This window comes from Neophocaena asiaeorientalis, unplaced genomic scaffold (assembly GCF_003031525.2).
Source record: "Neophocaena asiaeorientalis asiaeorientalis breed wild unplaced genomic scaffold, Neophocaena_asiaeorientalis_V1.1 scaffold90, whole genome shotgun sequence".
In the NCBI taxonomy this organism is placed as follows: domain Eukaryota; kingdom Metazoa; phylum Chordata; class Mammalia; order Artiodactyla; family Phocoenidae; genus Neophocaena; species Neophocaena asiaeorientalis.
This window is the reverse complement of record NW_020172445.1, coordinates 963,346-973,430: the sequence shown is the minus strand read 5'-3', so window position 1 is coordinate 973,430 and position 10,085 is coordinate 963,346. Positions and strand designations below refer to the sequence as shown.

General features: G+C 55.3%; 2 protein-coding genes across 3 annotated transcripts in view; one reads left to right on the top strand and one right to left on the bottom strand.

Annotated features, from left to right (window-relative positions):
• Positions 1 to 8,650, top strand: part of PSKH1 (protein serine kinase H1) — a 31,215-nt gene extending 22,565 nt beyond the window's left edge. Inside the window, exons 3-4 of one of the 2 annotated variants that reach the window (XM_024733420.1) lie at positions 993 to 1,062; positions 6,363 to 6,553. In XM_024733420.1, coding sequence (XP_024589188.1) covers positions 993 to 1,062; positions 6,363 to 6,403 — 111 coding nt within the window. In that variant the 3' untranslated portion in view covers positions 6,404 to 6,553. Of the gene's footprint in view, positions 1 to 992; positions 1,063 to 6,362 lie in introns of both variants that reach the window. The other variant, XM_024733413.1, reaches the window with a different exon arrangement.
• CTRL (chymotrypsin like) overlaps positions 7,957 to 10,085 on the bottom strand; it is a 4,394-nt gene continuing 2,265 nt past the window's right edge. Inside the window, 9 exon segments of the mRNA XM_024732754.1 lie at positions 7,957 to 8,038; positions 9,053 to 9,230; positions 9,233 to 9,269; positions 9,357 to 9,376; positions 9,379 to 9,427; positions 9,429 to 9,490; positions 9,576 to 9,607; positions 9,609 to 9,754; positions 9,920 to 10,001. Of these exon segments, the coding sequence (XP_024588522.1) occupies positions 7,957 to 8,038; positions 9,053 to 9,230; positions 9,233 to 9,269; positions 9,357 to 9,376; positions 9,379 to 9,427; positions 9,429 to 9,490; positions 9,576 to 9,607; positions 9,609 to 9,754; positions 9,920 to 10,001 (688 nt within the window).

Genomic DNA, 10,085 nt, shown 5'->3' with positions numbered 1-10,085 from the left:
ACAAAGTGAATCAGCTGTACATATACATATATCCCTATATCCCCTCCCTCTTGCGTCTCCCTCCCACCCTCCTTATCCCATCCCTCTAGGTGGCTGCAAAGCACAGAGCTGATCTCCCTGTGCCAGGCAGCTGCTTCCCACTAGCTACCTGTTTTACATTTGATAGTGTATATATGTCAATGCTACTCTCTCACTTCGTCCCACCTTACCCTTCCCCGCTCCGTGTCCTCAAGTCCATTCTCTACGTCTGTGTCTTTATTTCTGTACTGCCCCTGGGTTCATCAGAACATTTCAGCATTTGTTGTTTGTAGATTTTCTGATGATGCCCATTCTGACTGGTGTGAGGTGATACCTCCTTGTAGTTTTGATTTGCATTTCTCTAATAATTTAAAATATTTTCTTGGCCGCACCGCACAGCATGTGGGATCTTAGACCAGGGATTGAACCCACACCCCCTGCATTGGAAGCACAGAGTCTTAACCACTGGACTGCCAGGGTAGTCCCCATCTCAAGTTTTAGAACACAGCTTTACCATCCTTTAAGTTGTCACGCCTTTTCTCATTTTATTTTTATCTTTGAGAGTCTCTGCCTCTTTTTTTTATATATATAAATTTATTTATTTATTTATATTTGGCTGCGTTGGGTCTTCGTTGCTGTGTGCGGTCTTTCTTTAGTTGTGTCGAGCAGGGGCTACTCTTTTTTTTTTTTTTTTTTTTTTTGGGGCTACTCTTCTTTGAGTTGCATGGGCTTCTCATTTCGGCGGTTTCTCTTGTTGCGGAGCATGGCCTTGTTGCACAGGCTTAGTTGCTCCGCAGCATGTGGGATCTTCCCGGACCAGGGCTCGAACCCGTGTCCCCTGCATTGGCAGGCAAATTCTTAACCTCTGCGCCACCAGGGAAGCTCCTCTGCCTCTGTTTAAACCTCTATTATCTTCCTCCTTTTTCTCCTGTCAGCCTCTCTCCCTCAACATCTTTCTCTTTTCTGCTGCTCAGGTCCCCCCACCCACAGCGTGGTCTCAGCGTGTTGGATACTGTCTGTTCTGGAAGTCCAGACACCAGGATGGTGAGTGTCTTGACCAGAGGAGGAGATGCTGGCTCTACAGCCCCACAGTGTCTAATTGTGCTGATTTTTTCAAAGCACTTTTCCTCATGGTTAACATCAGAGTGTGCTGTTCTTATCACACTAATAGTTCTGCTCTCCTGAGTAAACCTGAAGCTCCATTTCCCAGAATATCCTCTGTGCCCTTCTCTCTGCTCTCATTCAGGCCCATGTCAGTACCGGAAGGAGGACTTTGAACATGGGAATGCTGTATCTGAAGACACATGTTGAGACAAAGTTGAGGGAAGAACTGAGTCATGGGAGCAAAGCCCAGGCTTCTTTCTCCCCCTTCTTCCCCTAGCATCTCTTTGCCTGGGCTTCCTTCTCTGCCAGGGAACCTTCCCCAGTGTCATCATGGGCTGGAAGAGAACCCATAAAGGTCAAGACATCAAGTCAGCTTAAACGTTAGATGCTCTACTTCTCTTCCTCACACGCAGCCAAGTGGGGAAAAAAGATGGGGAGCCATCTTCTTACAACCCAGGACTTTATAAACTGGAAGAGACTTAGAATTCATTGCATTCAGCTCCTTCATATTAAAAGTGAGGAGGCTGTGATTTCTCTACGGTCAGCCGAGACGGTAGACCTAGAACACAGGTCACTGGGCTTCCAGCCCAGAGAGACGCTAGGCCTTTTTCTCCCCTTACTTGAGAGCCGTCAGACCTGCTTACCAGAGGGAGTCTAGGGTATGCCCCGTGAGCTGGGTTTGCTGCTGGAAGGAAGCAGCTTCCTCCTCCCTCTGCAGCCTAGGCCTCGAGAGCTGGTTCCAGCCCTTGTTCCCTTAGCCCTGGGGCTCAAGGCAGGACCATGGAAGTAGCTTGGGTAACATTCTTGCCAGGCCCTTGTGACATTAGAGCTAGAGCAAGTGAATGAGACTGGGACGGGAGGAAGTGTGTCCTCTGAGCTGGAGTGGCAAACTCTTTCTGGTCTGGTGCCTTCCTCTGAAGGGAGAGTTGGATTCAGCTGCTGAGTGTCACCAGGAGTGACTGGTCTCACAGAAGCAGAGCGATGAGGAGGGTGAAGTTGGTTAGGAAGTACTCATGGGGGAGATCCTTCTTCTACCCTATTGGTTTCTTTGCTGTTACAGCATCAGGAATAGGTATCTGAACTGCAAGGACTCTGGGGGTTACAGGGTAGGCAGAAGGGCGGCCAGCTCGATGGTCAGAAACAGGGTGGAGGTGATACCCTTCCTCCTACAGCCTCTTCTTGTCCTCCTCTTGGGGCAGGACCCCTCACCCACACAGCTCATGAAAGACTGACTTGTGGACAGGAGGGTGCGGGCTGTCACCCTGAGTATTGCAGCTGTCCTCTGCACACTCAGGTCTCACGGAGGCCTGAGTGTCTGGAGGCAAGGCCGGCTGACATTTTGATATTCCCTTTCATGCCCCATGCTCTTTGCCAGCCCAGAAATGGGTGGAAGCCTCTAGGAGACTGGCCAGGTGGTACCTGGGGCCTGTCCCTTCTGCCACCCACCTGAGGCTTACATGTGTCCCTGATCTGGCCCCAAGTATACTGAGGCAAAAGTTCTCTCCTTTACCCACAGCTGGCAGTTAGAGCTGTGGAAACTGAAGAGCATGACAGTTTATCATTTTCCTTTTTCCTCATGCCCATTTTTCTTTTTCTTTCTTTTGGCTCCACCGTGCGGCATGTGGGATCTTAGTTCCCCGACCAGGGGTCAAACCCGTGCCCCCTGCAGTGGAAGAGTGGAATCCTAACCACTGGACTGCCAGGGAATTTCCCGTTTTTCTTTTCCTCACTTGGCTGCATATGAGGAACAGAATGTTACCTGGCCGGTCAGTCAGAGGCTGCCAGACATACTCATGTGGCTCCAGAGGCCTGAGCATGTTGGGGAAGCAGGTGGGTTGGTCTGCATGTGTTGATCGCTTTCTTTTTCTTTTTTTATTTGGTTGTGCTGGGTCTTAGTTGCATCAGGTGGGCTCCTTATTTGCGGCTCGTGGGCTCCTTAGTTGCAGCAGGTGGGCTGCTTAGTTGCAGCTTGAGGGTGCCTTATTGCTGCTTGAGGGCTCTTTAGTTGCATCTTGCCGGCTCCTTAGTTGTGGCTTGCTGGCTCCTTAGTTGCGGCACGTGGGCTCCTTAGTTGTGGCACGTGAGCTCTTAGTTGCGGCATGCATGTGGGATCTAGTTTCCTGACCAGGGGTCGAACCCGGGCCCCTTGCATTGGGAGCACGGAGTGTAAACCACTGTGCCACCAGGGAGGTCCCGATCGCTTTTTCAGGAGGTGCTGAATTGGACTTGGCCAGAAGTGTGGCCATGGGTGAGTGTGGAAGGCCTTGCTTCTCCTTTGTGAGCCCTGTTGGAGACCTCCAAGGGGCCACTATTCTGGAGGTCAACATAAGCCCCTGCCCCACTGTCAGTGGGCTGGCTCGAGGACCACCTTCCCGTGTTTGTCCTGTTTGACTTCCCGCTCCAGGTCCCTCAGTGTGTGAGGGTTAGGCTGGGTGCCATTGCACAGCCCGGTTCTCATGTCAGGACAGCTCGAGTCACATTGTCTTAGGGGACCCACCTGCGCACAGTTCATCAAAGCTGGGGAGAGCTGGGGCCTGCCAGAGAGGGTGGGCAGGCCCTCAGACTAATGAGCCCATCAGCATTCCTCACACTGCTGCCTGTACCAGGTAATTGGAGAGGCGAGCGCCTTGGGGAGGAGGAGGGGCAGATCAATCTGGCTCACTTTGGCGATCATGGCAACAAGCAGCAGGGGTTGACAGCTGGTGTGAGCCTGTGTCACTCTGGAGGTGGAGATGCTTAAGCCCACAGTGCGTGTCTAGTGGGAGGCCCATCTGAGACTGCACTGGACTGGTTTGGAGCTGCAGGGGGCCTTGGTTTGTTTGGCTGGGTATGGTTATGAAGTGGGGATGCCTCCGATCCATCCGTGTTCAGGTTCCTGACTTGTGAGTCCAGGTTCGCCACTTTTTATTCTGTCATTTGCAGAGGAGTTGCCTCTCTTCTGGCTTGACTGGACCAAGGGCCAGGGGCAGAATCCATGTCCCAGCCCTGTTTGGCTGGCCTGGGCTGGCAGCTGTGTCTTGGAGCTGTCCCACCAACAGGCTAGGCTGAGCTGCAGTGTGTTCCCCAGTGATTTCTCCTTTTCTTGGAGACCATAAAAGCCGCAGTGCAGCACAAGCACAGGTATTCCCATGACCTGTTACAGCTCTAGGTTTGCTTTGTCCATCAGTGGCCCCATTATGCCTGCGTCTCTCCATTTCTCAAATGAGTGACAGGGGCCACAGTGTGTCTGTGGTCTAGATTGGCTGGCCCCTCACAATGGCTCTTTGTGTTCAGGTGGCAGCAGCAAGCCATGGGGCTTTTTTGAACTGAGAGCCCACAGCTACTGTGGCTACTGTCTAGTCCAGTCACCCTGCATGTCAGCCTCAGTATCAGAGCCCTGAGTTACACAGGCCTGCAGGGAAATGTGGACCAGGCTGCCTGCGTGGGAGGGCTGTTGCTCCTTGCTCTCCCTCACTGCTCTCAGACAGCACGGGATTTATGGGCCCTAACTGCCCTCCTCCTGGAGGCCAGTAGCTTGCCAGGAATCACTGGGAGCTGGCCCATTGGTGAGGAGGACCCTGTTAGGTGGCTGTTTAGAAATCTGGGCTTTCTGTGACTTTCTTCCAGTTCAGCTCAGTAAAAGTTGAGATTTGCCTTCCAAAGGGCAAGTAAGGATAACAACTACAAGTAGCTCCACCCCTTCTTCAGGACTCCAGATGAGTCTTTTCCTTGTTTCCTACCCCACCCCACCCACTGCCTCCCGGTACATCGACATCAGTGGGGAAAGGCATGAGGGAAGAGTTGGGGGTCAAGGAAGCCTGACTGGGGGCAGCGATAACTGTGTTAGTGTGTCTGCTGAGTGGGCATGCAGCTACCCCAAATGTGGGCTCTCAGACTTTCCGGAGCCCCTTGGAGAGTGTGTTCAGGGGCTCCTCAAGGTGAAGGGCACCACGGGGTAGAACAGTTAGACCTCTCACCAGACAGGAAGGAGGGTGATAGGACACCTGGCATCCCAGCCGAACCACCTGGAGCAGGCTCAGCAGAAGTCCTAGCCACCCACCCTTTGGAGAGTGTCAGAGCCCGTGCCAGAGTGCTCCCAAGAGATGCAGGGACTCGGAGAAGTGCTGCATCTGCCCTCCTTCAGCAGAGTAAGTCAAGGGCCCGGGCATCTGAGCCCCACATTCTGGAAGCAGCTGCAGGAGAGGGCACCCATCAGGTGCCATGCATGGGTTGTTTACTCTCTGAGCCTCTGTCTTCTGAGTGCCTCCTGTATGCCCGGCACCAGGCACTGGTGAATAGCTAAGCATGGTCAAATGGGAACAATAAACTTGAAATTATTCGAATAGTTGCTTAGCACTGGTGGCTAAGAGAGGCAGTGTGAGCAAGTGTCCTTTAACCTGAGAACCTGAGGATTCAGCCAGGTGAAGACAATTTGTGCAGGCTGAGGCCCTGAGACAGACGGCTGTTTGGTGTGTGGCTGAGATGAGGCAGCCGTGGGTGCATGTAGCAGAGCAGGCTTTGTGCTGAGGAAAGAATGTACTAAAACGAGGCTGGCACAGGGTACTGCCAGGAGCCCCGGTGTGGCTTAGAGAGGTCATGCAGACATGAGAAGCACCCCTGAGAAGGGTCCTAATCCCTGCTGGGCTCCCAGGATCCCCCTGCCATCCCAGCAGATGGAGAAATCTAGTTGCCTTGAATTGTTTCCTTTTCTCCTCATGGCTGAGAGGCTGAGGCTGAGGCTGATGCAGAGAATGCAGTGATTATTTTGGCCACTTTTTCAGTTGGAAGGGAGGGCAGACCCTGTTTCGAAGGACTAGGAAGTGGCTCAGTATGGGCATCCAGTGATGGGAGCTTAAGTCCGTCTCAAGATATGGTGGAAGGTTTGGGTCGTTCTCATTAAATCGCCCTGAGTTATGGTGGTCCTGGTGTAGGTTGGGTGGTCTTGACGGGGGCCACCTCCTTGAACCAGGCTTTGAGTCCAGGGCACCTTTGAAGTTTGCTCCTCAGGGAGGGGGTGGATCCTTCTCCTCCTATCACACTCCTTGTCACTCAGAGAGCAGCCTCTGCTCAGTGGCCTGGGTCAGCACTGGGTGGGAAGGGGAGGCCCGGAATGCTCTACGTGAGAGGAGCCGGGCAGTTCCTCTCTCTAGGGGGAGAGTGCAGGGCTACTGGACAGGTCTGAGTGCTGTGTAGGTGACATCATCGGGATGTTCAGGGCAATGTTGAGTGTGCTCGCTCTAATGCTTGTCCTTGGCTTCTAGCCCTGGCCCAGTGTGTCCAACCTGGCCAAGGACTTCATTGACCGCCTGCTGACGGTGGACCCCGGCGCCCGTATGACGGCACTGCAGGCCCTGAGGCATCCGTGGGTGGTGAGCATGGCAGCCTCTTCGTCTATGAAGAATCTGCACCGCTCCATCTCCCAGAACCTCCTCAAACGCGCCTCCTCGCGCTGCCAGAGCACCAAATCTGCCCAGTCCACGCGTTCCAGCCGCTCTACACGATCCAACAAGTCTCGCCGAGTGCGGGAGCGAGAGCTGCGGGAGCTCAACCTGCGCTACCAGCAGCAGTACAATGGCTGAGCTGCCAGGCTGGGGTGCTGACATGGCATGGCCCCAGCCTGGCCACACATTGCTGTGCCATCTGGGCCCGCCGCCCTCTCTAGAGATAGGTCTGTATGGTCAGTGGTAGGTGAATGGCCCCAGCCCCTTCTCTGTGCCTTCAGCAGTCCCCATCTTCACCCTGGGCCTGAGTCTGGTGCGACAGAGTGGAGGGAGCCCTGGGGCATATGAGCCCCCTGAACGGGGAGCCTGGTCTGGCACTAATGCTCCTTTTGCTGGACAACTGCTCTGGTACATATTGGGGGAAGGGCAGGACCTGGCCTTCAGTCTCCTCACCTCTTGGCTCTTCCCTAGACCAAAGGAGCATGCAGTGCCAGGTAGAGGGTGTCCTGTGGTCCCAGGACTCTTTGGGACAGTTACTTCTGGAATCCCCCCTTTCCTCTACCAAGCCTTCCTGTCTGCCCTCCCCCGGCCCCACATTCCATGGCATCCTGATCCTCATGATTATGCTCCAGTGAGAGGCCCAGGTAGGCCCACAGCTTGTGCCTTGGCTGGACTCTCAGCCCCAGGCTAAGTCTAAACAGCCTCCCACCTCCCAGCCAAGATCTGTCTTCCTTCATGGTGCCCCTGGGGACCCCTCCCGGCCCCAGGACTTGCCAGGATCTTTGGTGGTAGGACCGTGGAATGGTCCTTGGCCCTCTGGACTGTGTGGCCATGTTGGTACCAGGCTTGCTCCAGGCTTCAGCCTCTCTCTGACTATGAGAGTTCCTGCCCACCAGCCTACTGCACTCAGTGCCTTCTTTACAGAGCCTACTATCACCTCCCTCTCCCCCTTGGATGCCCATTCTATTCCCCAGGTGCCTCCTTCCCAACTGTGTGGGGTTAAAAGGAGCCCCACTGCTGCTACCTGGGGGATGGGGGCACCTGGGCCAAAGCAAAGGGCAGGGGCTTCCGAGGGAGAGCCCCATCAGGATTCCAGTGTCAGCCTGGGTTCCACCCTTGGTGTTGCCTCTCCCTTCAGGTGCTGCTGTTCCCTCCTCTGCAGCTGCATGAAGGAGCCATCTAGTGTCTGGCATGAGTATGGGCGGCCGAGGAATGAGCACCATGCTCTCCCTTTATCCTCCAAGAGGAAGTCGGAAGGAAGGAGCTGCTGCATTGAGGGAGGGTCCCCGGGGTGCTCAACCCTATCCCCTTCTGCTGAGCTTCTGCGCAGCTCCCCCTGGAACTTAGCCATACTGTGTGACCTGCCTCTGAACCCTGAGTGCCTGGGGCACTGACCTTCTCATGGTGGCCTTGCTCAGTCCAGCCTGTCCCTGCTTCTTTTCACAGCATTACCCTTCCATTCTGGGCTCCGCTGAATCTCCGTCTGGAGGGAGCCCCTGCGAGAGGTGGGTGGAATTGGGTGGCTGCTTTCCCAGAGGTCTGAGCCAGACCATCCCGCGTCAGTCATGGTGCCTCCCCACCACCACAGACGGGGCTGGAACCCAAGCCCTGTCCCTCCACAGCTGCTTTCAGTGGGTGGGAAGGAGCCAGGGCCCAGCTTTAGCCTTAGCTGGACTGCAGGTCCCCTGCCAGCAGGGAGGGTTTGGCTCTTAGTTCCTCCCAGTGGGTTCCCTTGGGCTAGGCCCTCCTCTTTTTGCATGTGCCACCTCCAGTGGGAAACCAAGCCAAAAGAGACCACTCTGGGCCAAGTCATTCGTTCCTTGTACACCCCCTCCTCCTGTCTCCAGTTCTCCTAGCACAAGGCAGTGGAAAGCCCAAGCCCCATGGCCTCAGAATTCCCCCTACTTCCCCCAGTGCCTCTGGGGATTTATTTCTTTTGGCCAGGATGGGCCTGGTCCTGAAGGTTTGGAGACTTGGGCCTTTATGCCATGGACTGTGGATGGAGAATGTGCAGTTATTTATTTTGTGTACTCAAGTTTGTAAATGTATCCTTTGTACTCAATAAACAGGCTGCCTTCCCCAGGGAAAGCTGCCCATTCATTCCGACAGCCCAGTCTCTTGCTGTGGACAAGAGGTTGCCCAGGAGGCGGTGGGGAGATGGGAAGAGCCCAGCCTGGTCACGGCTAGTCTAGGAGGATCCTAACTCCTCAACACCTGCCATACCAGAAGACAAACTCCGCTTGGGGAGTGGGGCCCCCAAGAGCCTCTCTTTTTTTTTTTGGTGGTACACAGGCCTCTCACTGTTGTGGCCTCTCCCGTTGCGGAGCACAGGCTCCGGACGTGCAGCGGCCATGGCTTACGGGCCCAGCAGCTCCGAGGAATGTGGGATCTTCCCGGACCGGGGCACGAACCTGTGTCCCCTGCATCGGCAGGCGGACTCTCAACCACTGTGCCACCAGGGAAGCCCTAGCCTCTGCTTTTCCCTGAACCAGGAAGACAGACAGGCATACACAAAAGGACAGAGCCTGGGGTCTTTATTGGACTGAGATGGGGAGAGGGCCTGTGGTAGGCTTGGTTGTAGGCTGTGATTGATCCAGGTTCTGAACTTGCTAACCTGAGTGTACATGGCAGGCGCGTGCACGTTGCAGTTATTGGCGCCCCAGGAGATAATACCAGTGAGCACCCAATGTCCCCCTTCTGGCAGACAAGCGGGCCTCCACATTCACCCTGATGGAAGGAGAGGGGAGAAGTCAGTGTGGAGGGTGGGAGTGCCACAGGACAGTGCAGAGGACAGGACAGGGTGCCAGTGCTTACCTGGCACGAGGAGGCCCCGAGGCCCCTGCACAGATCATCGAGTTGGTGATGCGTGAGCCCCAGTATTGCTGGCCACTGACTCACGGTGACCAGGGGCAGAATCACCTGCTGCAGGCGTGCAGGAGTCACACTGCCTGTGGGCCGGGAGTGGGTGGTTAGGTCCCAGATGACTTGTCCCCACCCTGCCCTCCCACCCAGAGTTTTGGCCCAAATTCCTACCTGCACCGCTGAGGCGGCCGCAGCCAGTGGTGACACGTGAGGCCTTCAGGCAGCACCTCATTTGAGGAAGCCAGGCAAACTGGTGAGATGTGTGTTGTGTACTGGGCTGGGGAGGCGAGCTTTAGTAGCATCAGATCGTTGTTCATGGTGGTGGGGTTCCAGAAAGGGTGCGTGATGGCCTGCGGAGCCAGGAAGGGGCCATGCAGGATGGGGATGGGCACAGGCCCCCACTGTGATGGGTGCTGAGGGGACTAGGCCAGAGCATGCTCCGAATTCCTCACCCCCAGAGCCCACACACCTACACTGCCCACTCTTCCTTCCCCATCTGCAGCCCAGGCACTGACCCGCAAGATGGACAGAACCTGCAAAGGCTCAGCGCTGGATGATAGGTCATACTCGCCCAGGATGACAAAGTGGCAGCCAGGGCTGCAGTGAGAGTGGGGTTGGGCAGCCACAAGGAGGGCAGAGTGACAAGAGAGAGGCTTCCAGGGCAAGGGGGTGGGGAGGTGG